Source organism: Salmo trutta, unplaced genomic scaffold (assembly GCF_901001165.1).
Source record: "Salmo trutta unplaced genomic scaffold, fSalTru1.1, whole genome shotgun sequence".
Lineage (NCBI taxonomy): Eukaryota > Metazoa > Chordata > Actinopteri > Salmoniformes > Salmonidae > Salmo > Salmo trutta.
Genome location: NW_021822675.1, coordinates 196,573 through 224,335, shown reverse-complemented (window position 1 = coordinate 224,335; position 27,763 = coordinate 196,573). Strand labels below are relative to the sequence as shown.

Sequence of the window (27,763 nt, the reverse complement as noted above, 5' to 3'; positions counted from 1 at the left end):
GGCTGTGTAAGGGGCATTTGACCAAGAAGGAGAGTGATGGAGTGCTGCATCAGATGACCTGGTCTCCACAATCACCTGACCTCAACCCAATTGAGATGGTTTGGGATGAGCTGGACCGCAGAGTGAAGTAAAAGCAGCCAACAAGTGCTCAGCATATGTGGGAACTCCTTCAAGACTGTTGGAAAAGCATTCTAGGTGACTACCTCATGAAACTGGTTGACAGAATGCGAAGACTGTACAAAGCTGTCAAAGGGTGGCAACTTTGAAGAATCTCAATGTAGAAAATAGTAAAAATAAAGAAAAACCCTTGAATGAGAAGGTGTATCCAAACTTTTGATTGGTACTGTATACAATGAACAAAAATATAAACGCAACAATTTCATTTCATATAAGGAAATCAGTCAATTGAAATAAATGCATTAGATACAGTATCTATAGTGGTGAGTAAGATACATATATTGATAGATATGATGTTGCTATAGCCGTGATAAATAAGAGAGGTAATATGTTGTGTACTAAGTTACTAACCTCTTCATGGAAGGCCACCGCGCTAACAGAACCTAGCTGCTTAATGAGGTCACCAACCACCTGCTCTGGCCTGCCCCGTCTCACCACCAGGGTGCTGGAAGAAGAAAAAACACCAAAAACACAGTGGCCCCAGTTAACACAGTCTGAGAGCAAGCTGCATCCTGGGTAGTGGATTAGTCATATCTCTCTCGTATAAACAGAATGGGATGAAGGCTCTGTTAATGTAAACAATAGAAACTTTATTTGTATAGCGCTTTTCAATACAAGTAACAAAGTGCTTCACATCATAAAATAAATGCTAATTTCAAACCATACATTAAAATAATCTTTATTAAAAAAAAAATGTGTCTTCAACAGGGATATAAAAAGAAGCACTGAATCGGCAAGCCTGATCTCTGGCAGACCACTCCAAGAAAACCTGTAGAAGCCCAGGTGTGTCCTGAACCTGCCATTGTTATTATCACTATATATAACAAAGAGCTGGAGAGCTTTGGACAGGGGCTATACTACCTGTTATAGGTTAGGACAGGGGGTATACTACCTGTTATAGGTTAGGACAGGGGCTATACTACCTGCTATAGGTTAGGAGCATCAGCCATGCTAAGTATGACTGACTGACCTCAAAGTTGTGGTATGGTTACGGTGTGGTACATTATGGTTACGGTGTGGTACGTTATGGTGTGGTACATTATGGTTATGGTGTGGTACATTATGGTTATGGTGTGGTATGGTACATTATGGTTATGGTGTGGTACATTATGGTTATGGCGTGGTATGGTACATTATGGTTACGGTGTGGTACATTATGGTTATGGTGTGGTATGGTACATTATGGTTATGGTATGGTAGATTATGGTTGTGGTGTGGTACATTATGGTGTGGTATGGTACAGTATGGTTATTGTGTGGTACATTGTGGTTATGGTGTGGTACATTATGGTGTGGTACATTATGGTGTGGTACATTATGGTGTGGTACATTATGGTGTGGTACATTGTGGTATGGTAGATTATGGTGGTGGTGTGGTACATTATGGTTGTGGTGTGGTACATTATGGTTATGTTATGGTATATTATGGTATGGTACATTATGGTTGTGGTGTGGTACATTATGGTTATGGTGTGGTATGGTACATTATGGTTATGGTATGGTAGATTATGGTTGTGGTGTGGTACATTATGGTGTGGTATGGTACAGTATGGTTATTGTGTGGTACATTATGGTTGTGGTGTGGTACATTATGGTTATGGTACATTATGGTATGGTAGATTATGGTTATGGTGTGGTATGGTACATTATGGTTCTGGTGTGGTACATTATGGTACGTATGGTTGTGGTGTGGTACATTATGGTACGGTATGGTACATTATGGTATGGTAGATTATGGTTATGGTGTGGTATGGTAGATTATGGTTATGGTGTGGTATGGTACATTATGGTTATGGTAGATTATGGTTCTGGTATGGTAGATTATGATGTGGTATGGTACATTATGGTTCTGGTGTGGTACATTATGGTACGTATGGTTGTGGTGTGGTATGGTGTTTATGACGAGAGTAGCTCAGCTCCTCTCACCTGCCTCCCTGTATCAAACTGGTCCTGAGGTCCTGGATGCTGTCCAGCAGGAAGCGCAGGCGGAAGGGGCCGGTACGGGGCAGGTTGTAGTTAGCTGTCCCCAGGTAATGACCAGGGTCGAAACAGTACAGGGGAACGATGTGTTCAGCATTCCTCTGGGCCCAGTGAAACACCTGGATAACACACGGGTTACAATAGAGTAGAGGGCCCAGTGAAACACCTGGATAACACAGGGGTTACAATAGAGGGCCCAGTGAAACAGTTGAGTAACACAGGGGTTACAAAATAATATTTGTATGGGTATTTATTCCACAGATAGAGGGCGCTCTACGAGCTGCTCATAGAACATCATTCAGCCTGTAAATCACAATGAGTGAGTGGGCATGATGGTTTGACGGTGAGTAGCTTGCCACAGCCAACGACAGCGTATTTTAAAAAGTAAATAATCACAAGTACACTTCACCAAGTAAGCAGCCCTGTCCTAGTCACATGCTCACTTAATTATCTTTAGCTGGCTAGCTAACCAGCAATATAAACTCAGAAACAAAAAGAAACAGCCCTTTTTCAGGACCCTGTCTTTCAAAGAAAATTCGTAAAAATCCAAATAACTTCACAGATCTTCATTGTAAAGGGTTTAAACACTGTTTCCCATGCTTGTTCAATGAACCATAAACAATTAATGAACATGCACCTGTGGAACGGTCGTTAAGACACTAACAGCTTGCAGACGGTAGGGAATTAAGGTCACAGTTATGAAAACTTAGAACACTAAAGAGGCCTTTCTACTGACTCTGAAAAACACCAAAAGAAAAATGCCCAGGGTCCCTGCTCATCTGCGTGAACGTGCCTTAGGCATGCTGCAAGGAGGCATGAGGACTGCAGATGTGGCCAGGGCAATAAATTGCCATGTCTGTGCTGTGAGACGCCTAAGACAGCGCTACAGGGAGACAGGACGGACAGCTGATCGTCCTCGCAGTGGCAGACCACGTGTAACAACACCTGCACAGGATCGGTAGATCCGAACATCACACCTGCGGGACAGGTACAGGATGGCAACAACAACTGCCCGAGGTACACCAGGAACGCACAATCCCTCCATCAGTGCTCAGACTGTCCGCAATAGGCTGAGAGAGGCTGGACTGAGGGCTTGTAGGCCTGTTGGAAGGCAGGTCCTCACCAGACATCACCGGCAACAACGTCGCCTATGGGCACAAAACCCCCGTCGCTGGACCAGACAGGACTGGCAAAAAGTGCTCTTCACTGACGAGTCGCGGTTTTGTCTCACCAGGGGTGATGGTCAGATTCCCGTTTATCGTCGAAGGAATGAGCGTTACACTGAGGCCTGTACTCTGGAGCGGGATCGATTTGGAGGTGGAGGGTCCGTCATGGTCTGCGGTGGTGTGTCACAGCATCATAGGACTGAGCTTGTTGTCATTGCAGGCAATCTCAACGCTGTGCGTTACATTGTTGAAACTAAATACGTTACAAAGGAACGTCTTGATTAGTGTTATGTTATGTTAGCTAGCTACAAAGTTGCTTTTGTATAATAGCCAACCTCTACCGACTAGCAGCACTGTAGAAACTATTACATTACAACGGAACGATTTGACTAGTGCAGTGTTAGCTAGCTAGCTACATAGCTGTCTTTGTCATAGCTTGATAATTGTGTAGTTTAGTAATTATCGAGGCTAGCTAGGTTAGCTAGCCAGCTATTTCCGTCCCCCGCGACGCCATTGTTCCATACCCAGCCAACTATTACCGACGAGCAGCATTGTAGAAACTAAATACATTACAAAGGAACGTCTTGATTAGTGTTATGTTATGTTAGCTAGCTACAAAGTTGCTTTTGTATAATAGCCAACCTCTACCGACTAGCAGCACTGTAGAAACTATTACATTACAACGGAACGACTTGATTAGTGTAGTGTTAGTTAGCTAGCATTTTCGTCATTTTAGTCAATAAGATTTTCGCAACGTAAGCTTAACTTTCTGAACATTCGAGACGTGTAGTCCACTTGTCATTCCAATCTCCTTTGCATTAGCGTAGCCTCTTCTGTAGCTTGTCAACTATGTGTCTGGCTATCCCTGTTCTCTCCCCTCTGCACAGGCCATACAAACGCTTCACACCGCGTGGCCGCTGCCACTCTAACCTGGTGGTCCCAGCGCGCACGACCCACGTGGAGTTCCAGGTCTCCGGCAGCCTCTGGAACTGCCGGTCTGCGGCCAACAAGGCTGAGTTCATCTCAGCCTATGCTACCCTCCAGTCCCTAGACTTCCTGGCGCTGACGGAAACATGGATTACCACAGATAACACTGCTACTCCTACTGCTCTCTCCTCGTCTGCCTACGTGTTCTCGCATACCCCTAGAGCATCGAGCCAGCGGGGTGGTGGCACTGGAATCCTCATCTCTCCCAAGTGGAAATTCTCTCTTTCTCCCCTGACCCATCTGTCTATCTCCTCATTTGAATTCCATGCTGTCACAGTTACCAGCCCTTTCAAGCTTAACATCCTTATCATTTATCACCCTCCAGGTTCCCTTGGAGAGTTCATCAATGAGCTTGATGCCTTGATAAGTTCCTTCCCTGAGGATGGCTCACCTCTCACAGTTCTGGGTGACTTTAACCTCCCCACGTCTACCTTTGACTCATTCCTCTCTGCCTCCTTCTTTCCACTCCTCTCCTCCTTTGACCTCACCCTCTCACCTTCCCCCCTGCTCACAAGGCAGGCAATACGCTTGACCTCATCTTTACTAGATGCTGTTCTTCCACTAATCTCATTGCAACTCCCCTCCAAGTCTCCGACCACTACCTTGTATCCTTTTCCCTCTCGCTCTCATCCAACACTTCTCACTCTGCCCCTACTCGGATGGTATTGCGCCGTCCCAACCTTCGCTCTCTCTCTCCCGCTACTCTCTCCTCTTCCATCCTATCATCTCTTCCCTCTGCTCAAACCTTCTCCAACCTATCTCCTGATTCTGCCTCCTCAACCCTCCTCTCCTCCCTTTCTGCATCCTTCAATTTTCTCTGTCCCCTATCCTCCAGGCCGGCTCGGTCCTCCACTCCTGCGCCGTGGCTCGACGACTCACTGCGAGCTCACAGAACAGGGCTCCGGCAGCCGAGCGGAAATGGAGGAAAACTCGCCTCCCTGCGGACCTGGCATCCTTTCACGCCCTCCTCTCTACATTTTCCTCTTCTGTCTCTGCTGCTAAAGCCATTTTCTACCACTCTAAATTCCAAGCATCTGCCTCTAACCCTAGGAAGCTCTTTGCTACCTTCTCCTCCCTCCTGAATCCTCCTCCCCCCCCTCCTCTCTCTCTGCGGATGACTTCGTCAACCATTTTGAAAAGAAGGCTGATGACATCCGATCCTCGTTTGCTAAGCCAAACGACACCGCTGGTCCTGCTCACACTGCCCTACCCTGTGCTTTGACCTCTTTCTCCCCTCTCTCTCCAGATGAAATCTCGCGTCTCGTGACGGCCGGCCGCCCAACAACCTGCCCACTTGACCCTATCCCCTCCTCTCTTCTCCAGACCATTTCCGGAGACCTTCTCCCCTACCTCACCTCGCTCATCAACTCATCCTTGACCGCTGGCTACGTCCCTTCCGTCTTCAAGAGAGCGAGAGTTGCACCCCTTCTGAAAAAACCTACACTCGATCCCTCCGATATCAACAACTACAGACCAGTATCCCTTCTTTCTTTTCTCTCCAAAACTCTTGAACGTGCCGTCCTTGGCCAGCTCTCCTGCTATGTTTCTCAGAATGACCTTCTTGATCCTAATCAGTCAGGTTTCAAGACTGGGCATTCAACTGAGACTGCTCTTCTCTGTGTCACGGAGGCTCTCCGCACTGCTAAAGCTAACTCTCTCTCCTCTGCTCTCATCCTTCTAGACCTATCTGCTGCCTTTGATACCGTGAACCATCAGATCCTCCTCTCCACCCTCTCCGAGCTGGGCATCTCCGGCGCGCCCCACGCTTGGATTGCGTCCTACCTGACAGGTCGCTCCTACCAGGTGGCGTGGCGAGAATCTGTCTCCGCACCACGTGCTCTCACCACTGGTGTCCCCCAGGGCTCTGTTCTAGGCCCTCTCCTATTCTCACTATACACCAAGTCACTTGGCTCGGTCATATCCTCACATGGTCTCTCCTATCATTGCTACGCAGACGACACACAATTAATCTTCTCCTTTCCCCCTTCTGATAACCAGGTGGCGAATCGCATCTCTGCATGTCTGGCAGACATATCAGTGTGGATGACGGCTCACCACCTCAAGCTGAACCTCGGCAAGACGGAGCTGCTTTTCCTCCCGGGGAAGGACTGCCCGTTCCATGATCTCGCCATCACGGTTGACAACTCCCTTGTGTCCTCCTCCCAGAGTGCTAAGAACCTTGGCGTGACCCTGGACAACACCCTGTCGTTCTCCACTAACATCAAGGCGGTGACCCGATCCTGTAGGTTCATGCACTACAACATTCGCAGAGTACGACCCTGCCTCACACAGGAAGCGGCGCAGGTCCTAGTCCAGGCACTTGTCATCTCCCGTCTGGACTACTGCAACTCGCTGTTGGCTGGGCTCCCTGCCTGTGCCATTAAACCCCTACAACTCATCCAGAACGCCGCAGCCCGTCTGGTGTTCAACCTTCCCAAGTTCTCTCACGTCACCCCGCTCCTCCGCTCTCTCCACTGGCTTCCAGTTGAAGCTCGCATCCGCTACAAGTCCATGGTGCTTGCCTACGGAGCTGTGAGGGGAACGGCACCTCCGTACCTTCAGGCTCTGATCAGGCCCTACACCCAAACAAGGGCACTGCGTTCATCCACCTCTGGCCTGCTCGCCTCCCTACCTCTGAGGAAGCACAGCTCCCGCTCAGCCCAGTCCAAACTGTTCGCTGCTCTGGCACCCCAATGGTGGAACAAGCTCCCTCACGACGCCAGGACAGCGGAGTCAATCACCACCTTCCGGAGACACCTGAAAACCCACCTCTTTAAGGAATACCTGGGATAGGATAAAGTAATCCTTCTACCCCCCCCCAAAAGATTTAGATGCACTATTGTAAAGTGGTTGTTCCACTGGATATCTTAAGGTGAAATCACCAATTTGTAAGTCGCTCTGGATAAGAGCGTCTGCTAAATGACCTAAATGTAAATGTAAAATGTAAGACATCCTCCTCCCTCATGTGGTACCCTTCCTGCAGGTTCATCCTGACATGACCCTCCAGCATGACAATGCCACCAGCAGTACTGCTCGTTCTGTGCGTGATTTCCTGCAAGACAAGAATGTCAGTCTTCTGCCATGGCCAGCGAAGAGCCCGGATCTCAATCCCATTGAGCACGTCTGGGACCTGTTGTATCGGAGGGTGAGGGCTAGGGCCATTCCCCCCAGAAATGTCCAGGAACTTGCAGGTGTCTATGTGGAAGAGTGGGGTAACATCACACAGCAAGAACTGGCAAATCTGGTGCAGTCCATGAGGAGGAGATGCACTGCAGTACTTAATGCAGCTGGTGGCCACACCAGATACTGACTGTTACTTTTGATTTTGACCCCCCCTTTGTTCAGGGACACATTATTCCATTTCTGTTAGTCACATGTCTGTGGAACTTGTTCAGTTTATGTCTCAGTTGTTTAATCTTGTTATGTTCATACAAATATTTACACATGTTAAGTTTGCTGAAAATAAACGCAGTTGACAGTGAGAGGACGTTTCTTTTTTTGCTGAGTTTAGTTAGGCTCTATCAAGCCAGCAAGGTATTTAGCCTAGCTAGCAATCCGTGCTACTTGTGTGTCAACACTGGACTGGTGCCAAAGTGAACACTGACTCATCCATGAAACAAAATGAACACTTACTGTCTGGACCTAAATAAACTTTTTCAAGACCCTATGTTAGTGCGTTATTTACACTGAACAAAAACATAAATGCAACACTTTCAAAGATTTGATTGAGTTACAGTTCATATAAAGGAAATCAGTCAATTAAAAAATTAATTAGGCTCTAAATCTATGGATTTCACATGACTGGCAATACAGATATGCATCTGTTGGTCACAGATAACTATTTTTTTTTTAAAGGTAGGAGCGTGGATCAGAAAATCAGTCAGTATCTGGTGTGGCCACCATTCGTCTCATGCAGCGCGACATCTCCATCACATAAAGTTGATAAGGCTGTTAATTGTGGTCTATGGAATGTTGTCCCGCTGTTTGAAGTTGCTGGATATTGGCAGGAACTGGAACACGCTGTGGTACATGTCAATCCAGAGCATCCCAAACATGCTCAATGGGTGACATGTCTGGTGAGTATGCAAGCCATGGAAGAACTGGGACATGTGCAGCAACCAGGAATTGTGTACCAATCCTTGCGACATGGGTCCATGCATTATCATGCTGAAACATGAGGTGATGGCGGCGGATGAATGGCACGACAATGGGCCTCAAGATCTCGTCACGGTATCTCTGTGCATTCAAATCGCAAATCGATAAAATTCAATTGTGTTCGTTTTCAGTAGCTTATGCCTGCCCATACCTTAACCCCACCACCTGGCACTCTGTTCACAACGTTGACGTCAGCAAACCGCTAGGCCACACACGCTGTCTGCCATCTCTCCGGTAAAGTTGAAACCGGGATTCATCTGTGAAGAGCACACTTCTCCAGCGTGCCAGTGGCCATCGAAGGTGAGCATTTGCCCACTGAAGTTACAACGGTCAACTGAGGTGAAGAAGCAGGATGTGGAGGTCCTGGGCTGAGGCTGTGAGGCCGGTTGGACGTACTGCCAAATTCTCTAAATGGTAGAGAAATTAACATTCAATTCTCTGGCAACAGCTCCAGTGGACATTCCTGTCGTGAGCATTCCAATTGCACGCTCCCCCACAAAACTTGAGACATCTGTGGCATTGTGTTGTGTGACACCTGCATATTTTAGAGTTGCCTTTTTTGTCCCCAGCACAAGGTGCACCTGTGTAATGATCGTGATGTTTAATCAGCTTATTGATATGCCACACCTGTCAGGTGGATGGATTATCTTGGCAAAGGAGAAATGCTCACTAACAGGGACGTAAACACACAAAATTTGAGAGAACTAAGCTTTTTGTGTGTATGGAACATTTCTGGGATCTTTTATTCCAGCTCATGAAACAGCACGCTGCACTTGACGCATTTCTGAAACTACTTCTCCCAGTTAATAATAAGTAAGCACCCATTAAGAAAATTATTAAAAACTGTTCAATCACCTTGGATTGATGAGAAATGTAAAAATAGTATGGTTGACAGGGATTAGGCAAAAGGTATGGCAAATAAGACAAGGAGCACAACCAATTGGCAAATGTAATGCAAATTGAGAAATCATGTGACTAAAGTGAATTAAAAAAAAATATATATATATATATACTATGAAACAAATAAATGATATAAACAATGATAGTAAAAGCTGTTGGAGCACAAACATGCAAACTCAGCTCCATCAGTCATCACAAAACCCAATGATATTGTCAACTACTTTAAGGATTTTTTCATAAAGTACATGTGGAAGAGGTGAACAAATTATTATAGTCTATCAACAATGACAAGCCACCGGGGTCTGACAACTTGGATGGAAAATTACTGAGGATAATAGCGGACGATATTGCCACTTCTATTTACCATATCTTCAATTTAAGCCTTCTGGAAAGTGTGCCCCCTCAGGCCTGGAGGGAAGCTAAAGTCATTCCCCTACCTAAGAATAGTAAAGCCCCTTTACTGGCTCAACTAGCCGACCAATCAGCCTGTTACCAACCATTAGTCAACTTTTGGAAAAATTGTGTTTGACCAGATACAATGCTATTTTACAGTTAACAAATTGACAATAGATTTCCAGCACGCTTATAGTGAAGGACATTCAACAATCACAGCACTTACACAAATGACTGTTGATCATCAGAGAAATTGATGATAAAAAGATTGTGGGGGCTGTTTTGTCATGCCTTCATTGTGGCTTTTGACATTATCGATCATAGTCTGCTGCTGGAAAAACGTATGTGTTATGGCTTTACACCCCCTGCTATAATGTGGATAAAGAGTTACCTGTCTAACAGAACACAGAGGGGGTTCTTTAATGGAAGCCTCTCAAACATAATCCAGGTAGAATCAGGAATTCCCCAGGGCAGCTGTCTAGGCCCCTTACTTTTTTCAATCTTTACTAACGACATTCCACTGGCTTTGATTAAAGCAGTGTGTCAATGTACGCGGATGACTCAACACTATACACGTCAGATACTACAGCAACTGAAATGACTGCAACACTTATCAAAGAACTGCAGTTAGTTTCCGAATGGGTGGCAAGAAATAAATTATTCCTAAATATTTCAAAAACTAAAAGCATTGCATTTGGGACAAATGACTCATTATACCATTAACCTCTACTAAATATTGTAATGAATAATGTGGAAATTGAGCAAGTTGAGGTGACTAAACTGCTTGGAGTAACCCTGGATTGTAAACTGTCATGGTCAAAACATATTGATAAAACAGTAGCTAGGATGGGGAGCAGCCTGTCCATAAAAGCGCTGCTCTGCATTTTTAACAGCACTATCAACAAGGCAGGTCCTACAGGCCCTAGTTTCTACCTTCTTAACAGCACTATCAACAAGGCAGGTCCTACAGGCCCAGGTTTTGTCGCACCTGGATTACTGTTGTGGTGGATGAATCAGAATTAGTTGGGTAACATAGATAATTAAGATGTCTTATCTGCATAATATGCTTATGTGATATACTTGTTATTAGAATGTATCCCTTCAGACTCTGGTGTTGGCAGTTGTACTTCTTCCCTCAGCTGGGGCTCAGTCACCTGGGGCTCAGAGAGGGGAGAGGTCAGACTTGTCTTTTACATGTCTCTGGTGCTATGCAGAACATCAGAAAGGGAAGAGGACAAGATGGAACATTGTCTTCATATGTGAATGTATCTGTTAAACCATGTGAAGGGATGGCGTGATTAATGGGGAACCAATTACTTGTCTCCACAATGTCTGTGTGCAAGTCACTCCCTCCTTTGGCATTGGGGGAAGGTGTATGGCAGTGTCTGGAACCATTGTATGTCCTCTCTGATGTCGCACTTATCCTGGGATAGTGTATGACCTAGAGGCTCACTCTCCTCAGTGAGCTTGTCCAGGAGTGGGGTTAAGAAGGGGTTTTACTTGAGATGGGAGTATCTAGAGTTGACAATTGATTTATGCCATTGGATGAGTTGGTGTTTTTGTGCTAGGAGTAACAGGAACAAGATAGCAACCTCGTCTTAGGGGCCAAACGGAACGATAATTTATAGCGAATGCTATCTGGCTATGGGATACTCCTTTCTCATTTATGAAGTCTCACTTTGTGAACTGTTCCTAATATCTGTGGTTTGTTATGTCGACTAGGGGGTGGATCTTCGCTATAAAAGATCTCCGTAGCCATTGTGTTGTCACTCTCAATGGATCATTAGAAAATGGTGAAACGTTGACAAGTCATTGCTATTGCAAAGCTCTTATTATTAAAGATTTAGTTTACATATAACTCTGACTCGTGTGTTAAGTTTGTCTCTCCTCATTTGATGAGACAGAAAATAACCACCACACTGTTCAGTCATGTGGTCAGGTGACAGAGGGACACGGGAAAATCGCAATTGGCTCAGCACAGGGCAGCACGGCTGGCCCTTGGATGTACAGAGAGCTAATATTAATAATATGCATGTCAATCTCTCCTGGCTCAAAATGGAGGAGAGATTGACTTCATCACTACTTGTATTTGTGAGAGGTATTGACATGTTGAATGCACAGAGCTGTCTGTCTAAACTACTGGCACACAGCTCAGACACCCATCCATACCCTACAAGACATGCCACCAGAGATCTGTTTAAACTACTGGCACACAGCTCAGACACCCATCCATACCCCACAAGACATGCCACCAGAGGTCTGTCTAAACTACTGGCACACAGCTCAGACACCCATGCATACCCCACAAGACATGCCACCAGAGGTCTGTTTAAACTACCGGCACACAGCTCAGACACCCATGCATACCCCACAAGACATGCCACCAGAGGTCTGTTTAAACTACCGGCACACAGCTCAGACACCCATGCATACCCCACAATACATGCCACCAGAGATCTGTTTAAACTACTGGCACACAGCTCAGACACCCATCCATACCCCACAAGACATGCCACCAGAGGTCTCTTCACAGTCCCCAAGTCCAGAACAGACTATGGGAGGAGCACAGTACTACATAGAGCCATGACTACATGGAACTCTATTCCACATCAAGTAACTGATGCAGCAGTAGAATCAGATTTAAAAAACAGATAAAAATACACCTTATGGAACAGCAGGACTGTGAAGAGACACACAGGCACATGCATACACACACACGATAACATACGCACTATAAACACGTACACATAGATGTTGTGTTGTCGATATGTACAGTAGTGGCCTGAGGGCACACACTAAAATGTGTTGTGATGATGTCATCGCTGCTCGTGCTGCTACCTGTGTGTAGTTGGTATTATTATACCTCAGTGCTTCTACCTGTGTGTAGTTGGTTCTAACCTTAACCCTTTACCTCAGTGCTGCTACCTGTGTGTAGTTGGTTCTAACCCTAACCCTTTACCTCAGTGCTGCTACCTGTGTGTAGTTGGTTCTAACCCTAACCCTTTACCTCAGTGCTGCTACCTGTGTGTAGTTGGTTCTAACCCTAACCCTTTACCTCAGTGCTTCTACCTGTGTGTAGTTGGTTCTAACCCTAACCCTTTACCTCAGTGCTGCTACCTGTGTGTAGTTGGTTCTAACCCTAACCCTTTACCTCAGTGCTGCTACCTGTGTGTAGTTGGTTCTAACCCTAACCCTTTACCTCAGTGCTGCTACCTGTGTGTAGTTGGTTCTAACCCTAACCCTTTACCTCAGTGCTGCTACCTGTGTGTAGTTGGTTCTAACCCTAACCCTTTACCTCAGTGCTGCTACCTGTGTGTAGTTGGTTCTAACCCTAACCCTTTACCTCAGTGCTGCTACCTGTGTGTAGTTGGTTCTAACCCTAACCCTTTACCTCAGTGCTGCTACCTGTGTGTAGTTGGTTCTAACCCTAACCCTTTACCTCAGTGCTTCTACCTGTGTGTAGTTGGTTCTAACCCTAACCCTTTACCTCAGTGCTGCTACCTGTGTGTAGTTGGTTCTAACCCTAACCCTTTACCTCAGTGCTGCTACCTGTGTGTAGTTGGTTCTAACCCTAACCCTTTACCTCAGTGCTGCTACCTGTGTGTAGTTGGTTCTAACCCTAACCCTTTACCTCAGTGCTGCCGAGTCCCCAATAACCAGTCGTTCTGGTTTTCAGGGGAAATGCTCCGTGCTATCCGGTATCCTTGGGACGTCCCTACCCCATCGAAGTCTACATTTTAAATGGTTATGGTAGAGATCCCAGATGGCACTGACCAATAGGAAAGAGGGTCTGTGACAGGACTTCCGCTTTTGGACTTTACACCCAAGACCGTATACTATGAAGATAGGATAAAACTGCTTCTCCAATAGAAATCCCCGATCACACTTGTAGGCGTTGATTTTACGGCTGCTAAGTTAGGTTAAACCGGAGCAAGCAGGTTGGGTATCCAGGCAACTATTTCTAGTAAACAGGATTTCACCCCGATCATGTCTATTCGTCTGAGATGGCATAACGTGTAGTGTATAACCGGCATAACGTGTAGCAACCGGCATAACGTGTAGCGTATAACCGGCATAACGTGTAGCGTATAACCGGCATAACGTGTAGCGTATAACCGGCATAACGTCATAGCGTATAACCGGCATAACGTGTAGCGTATAACCGGCATAACGTGTAGCGTATAACCGGCATAACGTGTAGCTTATAACCGGCATAACGTGTAGCGTATAACCGGCATAACGTGTAGTGTATAACCGGCATAACGTGTAGCTTATAACCGGCATAACGTGTAGTGTATAACCGGCATAACGTGTAGTGTATAACCGGCATAACGTCTGTTTGCGGACCGCCATTATACCACAAGAAGATTTTAGCATTTTTTTTCTGTTTATTGGTGTCAGATGAGAAGAAATAAAATGATCAGAGAATGCACGATAAAACCAAATATACTTTACATGAGTGAAGAGAAAGTGCAACATTGTATCACATTGAACACGGCTAAGTCACCGGTACACATTTTGGAAGACTACTAGACTCATTTCTGATCCAGTTATTAATCAACTTACCTCATTGTCGTGAAGACGCAAGTCATTTCTCAGCAAACATATGACTGTCCGTGAGCTAGACATATTCTACAGCGATAGTAGATTTGTTGAGAGCACTACTCTCCCGACGTGGTTATGTAGCCGATGCTGCCTGCAAACACAGCTGGGCTTGACCTGTGTGAAGCTAGACACAATAAGGAGTAGGCACAACAGCGGATGTGTGGTGTGCCTTCAAAATAAAAGCCGCCCCCCATTGAAACTGATCCAAATTAATACAAATAGTGTAATAATGCCATATTTGCGCTAGATAATGCTAAACAAAGTTGGAATGTTATTATACAACTTAAAAATAAATAATATAATTAATCAATTTGACAAACAGTAAAAAAAAAAGTAAAAAAAACATTTCAAATCCCACTGGATGTTTTGTTCTGCATAATTGAATTGGGGACATTCACACACTGTTTGTGTTGGATATTCATATTGGACTGTGCAGCCTTACCTGTGGAGTGGGCACCCATGGAATGGGGTGTCAGCCTACTCAGTGACGACCACAGATTACAATTCAAAAGAGTTTACACAAATATTAGTTTCATGGCTCTTATGTAAACTCTACACAGTTGTGTTCTGTGGGTGTCACCAAGGTGGCTGAGACCTTTGGATTTGTGCATGAAACAGGGAAAGGCTGTAGAGCCCAATATGAATGTCCAATACACACAATAGACTGACTGGGAAAGTAATTTCCCCACAGTCAAAGTCCTACAATAAGAGCTACGACACTAATATTTGTGTAAACTCTTTGGAATTGTAACCTGTAGGTGTCACTGTGTACGTTTACATGCGTAGTGATATTTAGATATTAATCTGAATATAGCAGTAGGCAGATTGTTCAATAGTCATGTAAACATCTAACTCTGCTTATCTTAAGGTTAAAATCGAAGTAAGCATACGCCAATTAAAACATTTGGTTTTCTGGGCAATATTTCAAATGATTTCGACATGTAAACCCTTTAATCTGAGTGTTTGATCCGTGTTTGATCCGTGTTTGATCCGTGTTTGATCCGTGTTTGATCCGTGTTTGATCCGTGTTTGATCCGTGTTTGATCCGTGTTTGATCCGTGCATGTTGTAGCACCAGCCGAGAGCCTCCCTCTTTAGTGTGAAGTGAGTTCAGAACAACTAAATGTAGTAGCGTAGTAGAAGTAGTTTCCACATACAAACTTTATAAGTCCCAGCTCAGAATCAATGTACTTCCCAAAAACAACATTGTCACTGTGGTAAAACGTTTATTTTCATTGGGGATTTTCTGCATTAAACCAAAAGTCCCATCAGGTTGCCTTATATCAGATGTGTCATGTAAACTGGATTATTAAGGAAATTGTTCTTCTTGCAAAACATATAAACGTTTTAAACAAACTATTATATTAATCTGACTATCCACAATAATCACATTATTGTGTGCATGTAACCGTACTCACTGAGAAGGCTGATACTCCATTTCATGGGTGCACAATCCATTGGTAAGGCTGTACATTCACGGAGTATATCTAACATTAGGAACACCTTCCTAATATTGAGTTGTACTCGTGTTTAGCCTCAGAACAGCCTCAATTCGTCAGGGCATGGACTCTACAAGGTGTCAAAAGTGTAGTCTATCACAGTGCCATCCGTTTTGTCACCAAAGCCCCATATACTACCCACCACTGTGACCTGTATGCTCTCGTTGGCTGGCCCTCACTACATATCCGTCGCCAAACCCACTGGCTCCAGGTCATCTATAAGTTGGGGCAGCAGGGTAGCCTAGTGGTTAGAGTGTTGGGCTAGCAACCGAAAGGTTGCAAGTTCAAATCCCCGAACTGACAAGGTACAGTTAACTGCCCCTGAACAAGGCAGTTAACGCACTAGGCCGTCATTGAAAATAAGAATTTGTTCTCAACTGACTTGCCTAGTTAAATAAAGATAAGATAAAATAAAAAAGTATTTGCTAGGTAAAGTCCTGCCTTATCTCAGCTCACTGGTCACCATAGCAGCATGTGCTCCAGCAGGTATATTTCACTGGCCAAATCCAATGCTGCCTTTCCTTCCAGTTCTCTGATGACAATGACTGGAATGAATTGCAAAAATCTCTGTAGAGTCTTATATCTCTAACTTTAAGCATCAGCTGTCAGAGCAGCTTACTGATCACTGTACCTGTACACAGCCCATCTGTAAATAGCCCACCCGACTACCTCATCCCCATATTGTTACTTACCCTCTTGCTCTTTTGCACCCCAGTATCTCTACTTGCACATCATCATCACTCCAATATTAACGCTAAATTGTAATTATTTTTGCCTCAAGGGCCTATTTATTGCCTACCTCCCTACTCTTCTACATTTGCACACACACTATACATAGATTTTTATTTTCTATTGTGTTATTGACTGTACATTTGTTAAGGTCGCAGTTGTAAATGAGAACTTGTTCTCAACTGGCCTACCTGGTTAAATAAAGGACTTGTTCTCAACTGGCCTACCTGGTTAAATAAAGGTTAAATACAAAAATATAATACAACAAAAACTGTTGTATCTAGTTGGCTGGATGTCCTTTGGGTGGTGGACCATTCTTGATACAAACGGAAACTGTTGAGCGTGAAAAACCCAGCAGCGTTGCAGTTCTTTGCCCAAACCGGTGCACCTGGCACCTACTACCATACCTAGTCCAAATATGTCATCATTCTACTCGTTGTATCCGTTTGGATCAGTTTCGATTTAAGACTTTTATTTTGAAGGTGAACCGCAAATTCTACTATTGTGGTATATCCTTATTGTGGCTAGCTCCACACATCTCTGGGCTGACGCTGGCTGCTTCAGGTTTTATAACACACAGGCTGAAGTTAAGCTGTTACAAAACTGTTGCTTTTGTAACACTGTAATTAACTAACACACTTTTAGGTAATTGTTTGCTAATAATGTAGATCTAGTAGATTTTAATTAGATGTTTAAATGTATTTTCAAATTATATTTAAAAAAAAAACGTTTTGAAAAAGTGAGGTTTCTGTAGGAGCCAAAAAGAAAATGGCTTATTGTTAATACTGAACATACAACATGTAAGAAAGATAGACACATCGTAGTCTTAGACATTTGATTTATTAGGCCTAACTACATGATACATGTACAAAAGATCAACAGGACACCTGTATTGAGGCTTTGTCATCATCCTATAGGAGGATTCCATTCTGAACAAGCTCCAACCAAAAGCCCAGTCAGTCATTACCAACAGTACATACATACTGCTGCTTGCCATGAGCCACTGTCTGGATCAGTACAATCTCTATAGCATGGGAATCTAACAGGTATAATTACATTTACATTTACATTTACGTCATTTAGCAGACGCTCTTATCCAGAGCGACTTACAGTAGTGAATGCATACATTTCATACAATTTCATACATTTTTTTTTTTTTTTTTTGTGCTGGCCCCCCGTGGGAATCGAACCCACAACCCTGGTGTTGCAAACACCATGCTCTACCAACTGAGCTACAGGGAAGGCTAATTAAATGTCCTTTCATGTAAAAGTGCAATATGATCTGTACTGTATATTGGGTAGTTGACCTGACGTTTGTTCTCCATGATGGCAAACACAAATATTAGTTACCTTAAATTAGCTAAAATTGTGATATAATACTAAAAGCTTTGTTTTTAACTTGGATAATGAGTAGATTCATGCAGTGTATCATTTTGTATTCTTGCAATTTTTTTACCAAACGTGACAATTGTTCAATGGTGTGACTGTCCCAGGTTAAGGTTGTGGAACATTGAAATGAATGAAAAATGTAATTAAATTCCCTTCACCTACTTACTTCATAGTAATTACACAGAAATGTATTTGAAGAAATAATAGTCCCCAAGTCTATTCATGATATTACCAAATAGTTATGATTAATTACATTTTGTCCCTAAAAGCACAATTCTGTGATTATTCATCCATTGCGCTAGGGGAGGGTTCTCTTGGATTGCGGAAGTACAGACGACATGGCTGGATCACATGACCTGAACACACTGGAAGCTTTATAGAAATATTTATCAAAATATTGCCCTTCACTGCCATAAGAGGTTCGTTTCTTAGTCCTTTGGTGTGATGCCTTTTGAATGTTTATACTGAGTGCACAAAACATTAAGGACACATGCTCTTTCCATGACAGACTGACCAGGTGAATCCAGGTGAAAGCTGTGATCGCTTATTGATGTCACTTCTTAAATCCACTTCTATCAGTGTAGATGAAGGGGAGGAGACAGGTTATGGAATCATTTGTAAGCTTTGAGACTATTGAGACATGGATTGGGTGTGTGCGCCATTCAGAGGGTGAATGGGCAAGACAAAATAGTTAAGAGCCTTTGAACGGGGTATGGTAGTAGGTGCCAGGCGCACCGGTTTGTGTCAAGAACTGCAACGCTGCTGGGTTTTTCCACACTCAACAGTTTCCTGTGTGTATCAAGAATGGTCCACCACCCAAAGGACATCCAGTCAACTTGACACAACTGTGGGAAGCATTGGAGTCGACATGGACCAGCATCCCTGTGGAACGAAAGACTATCGAGAGTAAATATTAGTTAATCATAGGAAAGCTGTAGCTCCGCCCACCGGGGATGTCGAGCAGAGCACGCTGGGCGATCTCTGAGGAGATGGAAGTAACTAGAGAAAGTACACAAGCAAAGTAATATTCCAGCCATCTCCTGTGATTACCTTTTTTATTCTTTGTTTTAGCCAAGGCCAGTGTGCTTCCTTCAGAAATGTGAGTTCATATTTCTCACTCTTCATGTGTTGTGGACACACTTGTTTTGTTATAGTGTTTTTACAGCACAACATGTCCTCCACTACAGACACTGAGCAGCATTGTAGTCAACATGGGCCTGTGAGAAGCATTGTAGTCAACATGGGCCTGTGAGAAGCATTGTAGTCAACATGGGCCTGTGAGAAGCATTGTAGTCAACATGGGCCTGTGAGAAGCATTGTAGTCAACATGGGCCTGTGAGAAGCATTGTAGTCAACATGGGCCTGTGAGAAGCATTGTAGTCAACATGGGCCTGTGAGAAGCATTGTAGTCAACATGGGCCTGTGAGAAGCATTGTAGTCAACATGGACCTGTGAGAAGCATTGTAGTCAACATGGGCCTGTGAGAAGCATTGTAGTCAACATGGGCCTGTGAGAAGCATTGTAGTCAACATGGGCCTGTGAGAAGCATTGTAGTCAACATGGATCAGCATCCCTGTTGAAGGTTTTCGACACCTTGACTTCACACCCTGACGAAAACGGGGGGGGGGGGGGGCAACTCAATATTCAGAAGGTGTCCTTAATAATACTTTTTTGACCATTTAAGTATAAAAAAAACCAATGAAAACATGTTGTGGTGAAATCATATGGATGCCTTACTATTAACAAAAAGTTTTGTGACCTTTATTTAACCAGGTAGGCCAGTTGAGAACAAGTTCTCATTTACAACTGCGACCTGGCCAAGATAAAGCAAAGCAGTGCGACAAAAAACAACAACAGAGTTACACATAAACAAACGTACAGTCAATAACACAATAGAAAAGTCTATGTACAGTGTTTGCAAATGGAGTAAGGAGGTAAGGCAATAAATAGGCCATGGTGGAACGAATTGTAAAAATCGCTGAAGTTGGAGACTTATATTTCCCTCACTAACTTAAAACATCAGCTATCTGAGCAGCTAACCGATCGCTGCAGCTGTACATAGCCCATCTGTAAATAACCCACCCAATCTACCTACCTCATCCCCATATTGTTTTTATTTACTTTTGTTGCTCTTTTGCACACCAGTATCTCTACTTACACACCATCATCTGCTCATCTATCACTCCAGTGTTAATTTGCTAAATTGTAATTACTTCGCTACTATGGCCTATTTATTGCCTTACCTCCTTACTCCATATGCACACACATTATACAGATTTTTCTAATGTGTTATTGACTGTACTTTTAAGTCTCCAATTTCAGCGATTTATGCAATTCGTTCCAGTCATTGGCAGCAGAGAAGTGGAAGGAAAGGCGGCCAAAGGAGGAATTGGCTTTGGGAGTGACCAAGAGAGATGTACCTGCTGGAGCGCGTGCTATGGGTGGGTGTTGTTATCGTGACCAGTGAGCTGAGATAAGGCGGAGCTTTACCTAGCATAGATTTATAGATGACCTGGAGCCAGTGGGTCTGGCAATGAATATGTAGCGAGGGCCAGCCGACGAGAGCATACAGATTGCAGTGGTGGGTAGTGTATGGGGCTTTGTGTAAAAGCAGATGGCACTGTGATAGACTGCATCCAATTTGCTGAGTAGAGCGTTGGAGGCTATTTTGTAAATGACATCACCGAAGTCGAGGATCGGTAGGATAGTCAGTTTTACGAGGGTATGTTTGGCAGCATGAGTGAAGGAGGCTTTGTTGCGAAATAGGAAGCCGATTCCAGATTTAATTTTGGATTGGAGATGCTTAATGTGAGTCTGGAAGGAGAGTTTACAGTCTAACCAGACACTTAGGTATTTGTAGTTGTCCACATATTCTAAGTCAGAACCGTCCAGAGTAGTGATGCTAGTCGGGCGGGCAAGTGTGGGCAGCGATTGATTGAAGAGCATGCATTTAGTATTACTTGCATTTAAGAGCAGTTGGAGGCCACGGAAGGAGAGTTGTATGGCATTGAAGCTCATCTGGAGGGTTGTTAACACAGTGTCCAAAGAAGGGCCAGAAGTATACAGAATGGTGTCGTCTGCGTAGAGGTGGATAAGAGAATCACCAGCAGCAAGAGCGACATCATTTATATTTACAGAGAAAAGAGTCGGCCTGAGAATTGAACCCTGTGGCACCCCCATATAAGCTGCTGGGTAGACCCACTGTATCTTTAGACCTGACCCAGTGGTTTATATAGGTCATGCTGGGTAGACCCACTGTATCTTTAGACCTGACCACAGGCAGTCCTGGCCCTATGAAGCCTTTGAACTGGGTAGAGTAGACATGGATTAAAGGTAGAACGTTCTCAGTAAGGAGAGGGGAGTGTTGGGGTAGACCATTCTCATTAGGGGTAGACCATTCTCAGTAAGGAGAGGGGAGCGTTGGGGTAGACCATTCTCAGTAAGGAGAGGGGAGAGTTGGGGTAGACCATTCTCAGTAAGGAGAGGGGAGTGTTGGGGTAGACCGTTCTCATTAGGGATAGACCATTCTCATTAGGGGTAGACCATTCTCAGTAAGGAGAGGGGAGTGTTGGGGTAGACCGTTCTCATTAGGGATAGACCATTCTCATTAGGGGTAGACCATTCTCAGTAAGGAGAGGGGAGTGTTGGGGTAGACCATTCTGATTAGGGGTAGACCATTCTCATTAGGGGTAGACCATTCTCAGTAAGGAGAGGGGAGTGTTGGGGTAGACCATTCTCATTAGGGGTAGACCATTCTCAGTAAGGAGAGGAGAGTGTTGGGGTAGACCATTCTCAGTAAGGAGAGGAGAGTGTTGGGGTAGACCATTCTCATTAAGGAGAGGAGAGTGTTGGGGTAGACCATTCTCAGTAAAGAGAGGGGAGTGTTGGGGTAGACCATTCTCATTAGGGGTAGACCATTCTCAGTAAGGAGAGGAGAGTGTTGGGGTAGACCATTCTCAGTAAGGAGAGGGGATAGCCCTATAGGACAGCAGTTGATTGAAGATCCCACCACCAATGACAACACATGGTTAACTGGTCCATAGGTTGTGAAGAAGAGGAGAGAGCTGTGAGAGCTAGGGTCAGTTTACCTAAACACTGTCTGGGAGATGGGATTTTCATCCTGACTCACTAAAACATTACATAAAATATGGATATTGCATAATGTCAAATGCTACTTTGTTTGACAGAATACCTGTATTTTTATTCAGCATGGATTCTCACCTTGTTATCTGGGTGTCTTCATTCTTCTGAAAAAACTTGATAATGATTAACGTTATGGAAGTTATTGAATAAACCAGTGCAGAAATCCAGCCGAGAGAAGAGGACCCAACCCACAAACAGTTACATCAGGAAGCTGCGCTCAGTTCATGTATTTGGCGAGCAAGTATAACAAAAAGCTTCTATCAGAGGGAAGTTTCAGTCTCGCTCCCTGCTTCGATTGGCTCCTCTTTCCCACAACATTCAGAGCAGCGAGTCTCCCCTCCGTCTCAACTGGTATTCTGCCAGCAGCACAAATGATAAGGTCACCTTGTATGGTAATGAGGAAACCTATTGAGTAATTCCAATTAGATATGTTTTATTTATTTAAACAGTGGTGTAAAGTACTTGTAAAATACTTTAAAGTACTAAAGTAATTTTTGGGGGTATCTGTACCTTACTATTGATATGTTTACTTTACTACATTCCTAAAGAAAAGAATGTACTTTTTACTCCATACATTTTCCCTGACACCCAAAAGTAAATTTACATTTTGAATGCTTAGCAGGACAGGAAAATGGTCCAATTCACACGCTTATCAACAGAACATCCCTGGTCACCCCTACTGCCTCTGATCTGGAGGACTCACTAAACAGAGAACATCCCTGGTCATCCCTACTGCCTCTGAACTGGAGGACTCACTAAAGAGAGAACATCCCTGGTCATCCCTACTGCCTCTGAACTGGCAGACTCACTAAACACAAATGCTTCGTTTGTAAATTATGTCTGAGTGTTGGAGAGTGCTCCTGACTATCTTTAAATTGACAAACCAAGAAAATTGTGCCACCTGGTGTGCTTAATATAAGGAATTTGAAATGATTTATACTTTTAATGTTGATACTTAAGTTCATTTATTTTTATTTAGCCTTTACTTAAAACCAAATACTTTTACTCAAGTAATATTTTACTAGGTGACTTTTTTCATTTTATATCAAAGGTATCTTTACTTTTACTCAAGTATGACAAAGGGGTACTTTTTCCATCACTGTATTTAAATATAGCCTCCACAATAGCCTTCAACATACCAGTATTTGTGTAAACTTTCAGAAGAAATGATGGAATTAATAATACAATATAAAAAATAAATGACCCATTTATTTTTTCAAAGGTGTAGGTAGCAAGTTGCAAGTTTTAATGTCACCTGCATAAATACAGTGAAATGGCTTCCTTGAAGCTCTAAACCCAACAATGCAGTAAACAATATCAATTTAGCACTAAAGATAACAAGGTAGAACAAACACACGAGATATAAGAATGAGGAATAGGAAGAACACTAGAAAGGAAGAAGCTACTGTACAGTTTATACAGGGTCAGTTCAGTACCATATTAACAATGTACAGGGATACTGGAGTGATGGAGGTAGATATGTATAGGGGGAAGGAGACAGGGATACTGGAGTGATGGAGGTAGATATGTATAGGGGGAAGGAGACAGGGATACTGGAGTGATGGAGGTAGATATGTATAGGGGAGAGGAGACAGGGATACTGGAGTGATGGAGGTAGATATGTATAGGGGTAAGGGGACAGGGATACTGGAGTGATGGAGGTAGATATGTATAGGGGGAAGGGGACAGGGATACTGGAGTGATGGAGGTAGATATGTATAGGGGGAAGGAGACAGGGATACTGGAGTGATGGGGGTAGATATGTATAGGGGGAAGGGGACAGAGATACTGGAGTGATGGAGGTAGATATGTATAGGGGGAAGGAGACAGGGATACTGGAGTGATGGAGGTAGATATGTATAGGGGTAAGGAGACAGGGATACTGGAGTGATGGAGGTAGATATGTATAGGGGTAAGGAGACAGGGATACTGGAGTGATGGAGGTAGATATGTATAGGGGACAGGGATACTGGAGTGATGGAGGTAGATATGTATAGGGGACAGGAGACAGGGATACTGGAGTGATGGAGGTAGATATGTATAGGGGGAAGGGGACAGGGATACTGGAGTGATGGAGGTAGATATGTATAGGGGGAAGGAGACAGGGATACTGGAGTGATGGAGGTAGATATGTATAGGGGGAAGGGGACAGGGATACTGGAGTGATGGAGGTAGATATGTATAGGGGTAAGGGGACAGGGATACTGGAGTGATGGAGGTAGATATGTATAGGGGGAAGGAGACAGGGATACTGGAGTGATGGAGGTAGATATGTATAGGGGGAAGGGGACAGGGATACTGGAGTGATGGAGGTAGATATGTATAGGGGGAAGGGGACAGGGATACTGGAGTGATGGAGGTAGATATGTATAGGGGGAAGGAGAGAGGGATACTGGAGTGATGGAGGTAGATATGTATAGGGGGAAGGGGACAGGGATACTGGAGTGATGGAGGTAGATATGTATAGGGGGAAGGGGACAGGGATACTGGAGTGATGGAGGTAGATATGTATAGGGGGAAGGGGACAGGGATACTGGAGTGATGGAGGTAGATATGTATAGGGGTAAGGGGACAGGGATACTGGAGTGATGGAGGTAGATATGTATAGTCAGTATACATGTGCAGCAGGTAGCCTAGTGGATAGAGCGTTGGGCCAGTAACCAAAAGGTTGCTGGATTGAATCCCCGAGCTGACAAGGTAGAAATCTGTCTTTCTGAACAAGGCAGTATCACAGTATCACTGTTCCCCAGTAGGCCGTAAATGAGAATTTGTTCTTAACCGACTTGCCTTTTTTAATTGAACCTTTATCAAACTAGGCATGTAGAGTCCTGTGAGTGTGCATAGAGACAGTGTAAATATGTCAATAAAACAAGGATCAACTCAGTCTGTGTTGCCATTCTGTTAGCTTAGCCTGCTGCTCCCGAGTGGTCTAAGGCACTGCATCTCAGTGCTAGAGGTGTCACTACAGACCCTGGTTTGATTCCAGGCTGTATCACAACCAGCCGTGATTGGGAGTCCCATAGGGCGGCGCACAATTGGCTGGGGTAGGTTGTCATTGTAAATAAGAATTTGTTGACTTGCCTAGTTAGGATAAATGAAAAAGCTATTTAGCAGTCTTAGGTCTTGGGGGCAGAGAGACCAGTCTATGGCTTGGGTGGTTGGAGGAGTCTTTAACAATTTTCTGGGCCTTCACAACGTGAAAAACTGTTGTTTTAGCACTAGTGCAGTACATCGGTATTCCCCAAGTTTAGCATGCATGTCTTTGCAGGGGGTACTCTTATTTTGAGAAGAAAAAAAATCATCATTCATGCTGGCAGCATAATATCCTGCTGCTAGCAGAACGGTAACAGAGTCCCCTCTGGGTCTGATGTCTGCGAGAACTTGAGCATCAAGAAAATTACACTTTGAGGACTGGCTCCAGGAACTGGCTGCCCCCCTGTGGACGCATGGGACCCCACTCAGAGTAGAGACATCAGACACAAACGTTTGAATTAAAGTTTAGATGCTTTTTTTTAACCTTTATTTAACTAAGCAAGTCAGTTAAGAACAAATTCTTATTTACAATGACGGCCTCCCGGGGACAGAACGACAGGTCGGGGATTCGATCCAGCAACCTTTCTGTTACTGGCCCAACGCTCTAACCACTAGACTACCTGCCGCACCTTATTTATTTGATATGCTAGAAATTATTGGACATGCGCATTTACATTTGGGACTGACGCTGTTTATTACGTTTACTGAGCACACCAGTCCTTCCCCAAAAGTATAATACAAACGGTACCAGACCCATCTATTTCGTCCCTCCATATTTGCCGTAGCTTATTGTAACAAGGAAATATGCCAAAGTTCAGTGTCGTCACTAGTTACCACAACCACAAAGTCCTAAACCCCCCTATTTTTAAAATGCATCTTAACGTTTAACTTTATACATAACTTTAACCACACTGCTAACCTTATGCCCGATCCTGACCTCAATTTAAGACCAAAAAGCACATTTTTGTTTTCATGAATTTTTACGATACAGCCAATTTGGACTTTGTGTCTGTAATAACTAGTGGAAACCAAAGTTCACCGTCTAGAGGGATTGGTCGTGTTCGAGAGCATCAACACCGTGATGTATCATAGGAAAACGTGGAAATGACTGACTGATCTACAAATTACATTGACACGTTATTTATGATGCAAGGTGATTTGTAGATCACTCAGCCTCGACTTGCCTTTAAAAGTCGGCTGAAATGACGAACGCTCCCGTCGTTGCAAGAGGTGAAGTCCTGTAACACTTTCACTATTCCTGCGTAGACGCCTGCGAATAGACAGTGTTTGTGCATTGCACGGGCTTGATTGTGGTTGCATATCTGTGGATAGTTTAACTTCAAAGTATCCGTTTACTTACTTATTTTACCACCACAATGCACAGAGTAAAGGTAGTTTTTGGTCATTTATCGCCACCGAGCACGTTTAAATCCCACAGTGATCCTATTGTTTCCGGGGCAGAATGTAGTGCTTTATCCGCCAGGCCAGATGATATAGTGGTGGTCCACGGGCTGAGGACTGCTTTCGGCAAGGCTAAAAAAGGATCTTTCAAGGTAAGGAGGACTAACGTCGCGTTCAGAACAACTGGGGAAATATCGATTTGAATGATCATCCAAACGCGTTTCTCTTTCTAGAGCTCCGACTTTCCGAGCTGGAGATCACTGACGTCATGATTTGACCTCGTATTTTCCCGAGTTCCCAGTTGATATGAACGCGGCATTATCCCTTGACCATGACCCAGTTCCATTACATTACACATTACACTACCTTCAGAAAGTATTCATACTGCTGTCTTATTACACAGTTTGTTGTGTTAAAGCCTCAATTCAAAATGGATTAAAAAATAAAGAAATCTCATCCACCTATAACAGCGGTACCAAAACTAGAGGTGGGGTCGCCAGATATGAAAATGTGGTCACAGGAATATTTCCAAAATCCTTTAAAAAAAATAAACATTAATATATATATATATATATATAATATATTTGTATCTCAATCAATTGTAATGTGGTTAACCTTAAAAATAAAAATTATTCTAATCTAAAAGATACAATTCAATGAGAGTGCCCTTAGATCATGGGAAAAGACTGCACTTGACCGTCATCAAACTGTTAAACCAAGAAGTTATGCTCTGACTGAACGACTCAAACTGCCCAGCTGATGCTCTCCTAATGGACGTTAGCTGTGAGGGTCGAAGCCCAAGCATTGATTTTTGTTTGCTGTACATGTCGGAGGGATGCTATTCACAAGGACATATTGTTCTGTCTCACGATTCCCCAGCATGAAACAGCACAGGGGATGTTCAGTGTGCCCCGTGGCTATATTGATGAAAAACAGATTCCATATGGGATCAAATGGTGTGCTTTTGCACAGAAGGGGCTCTATCTACGGCGGGACGGTGGGCAGAACTCTGCACTCTAGTTATTAATGAGTCTCCCTCTGCCATATGGACTCATTGTATGATACACCGAGAGAAACTGGTGGAAAAAGAGCTGAGCACAGAACTCTGATATACTGCGGTAAGTAACTTCGATTGTAAACTACATCAAACCACATCCACTGCGCTTACGCCTCTTCACAAAACTGTGGAGATATGGGACGACGAGGTT

The 27,763-nt window shown here is 44.0% G+C and overlaps 2 protein-coding genes across 18 annotated transcripts in view; one reads left to right on the top strand and one right to left on the bottom strand.

Annotated features, from left to right (window-relative positions):
• cry-dash (cryptochrome DASH) overlaps positions 1-14,475 on the bottom strand; it is a 39,997-nt gene extending 25,522 nt beyond the window's left edge. For both annotated transcript variants that reach the window (XM_029744507.1, XM_029744508.1), the window contains exons 1-3: positions 14,324-14,475; positions 2,103-2,275; positions 529-622 (exon numbers count right to left, since the gene is read on the bottom strand). In XM_029744507.1, the coding sequence (XP_029600367.1) occupies positions 529-622; positions 2,103-2,275; positions 14,324-14,386 (330 nt within the window). In that variant the 5' untranslated portion in view covers positions 14,387-14,475. The remainder of the gene's footprint in view (positions 1-528; positions 623-2,102; positions 2,276-14,323) is intronic.
• An 11,744-nt stretch (positions 14,476-26,219) lies between these two features.
• Positions 26,220-27,763, top strand: part of acaa1 (acetyl-CoA acyltransferase 1) — a 30,421-nt gene continuing 28,877 nt past the window's right edge. For all 16 annotated transcript variants that reach the window (XR_003873989.1, XR_003873990.1, XR_003873988.1 and 13 more), the window contains exon 1: positions 26,220-26,707. Coding sequence is in view for 1 of the 16 variants with exons in the window: in XM_029744515.1 (XP_029600375.1) it covers positions 26,531-26,707 (177 nt within the window). In the remaining 15 variants the exon portion in view is untranslated. The remainder of the gene's footprint in view (positions 26,708-27,763) is intronic.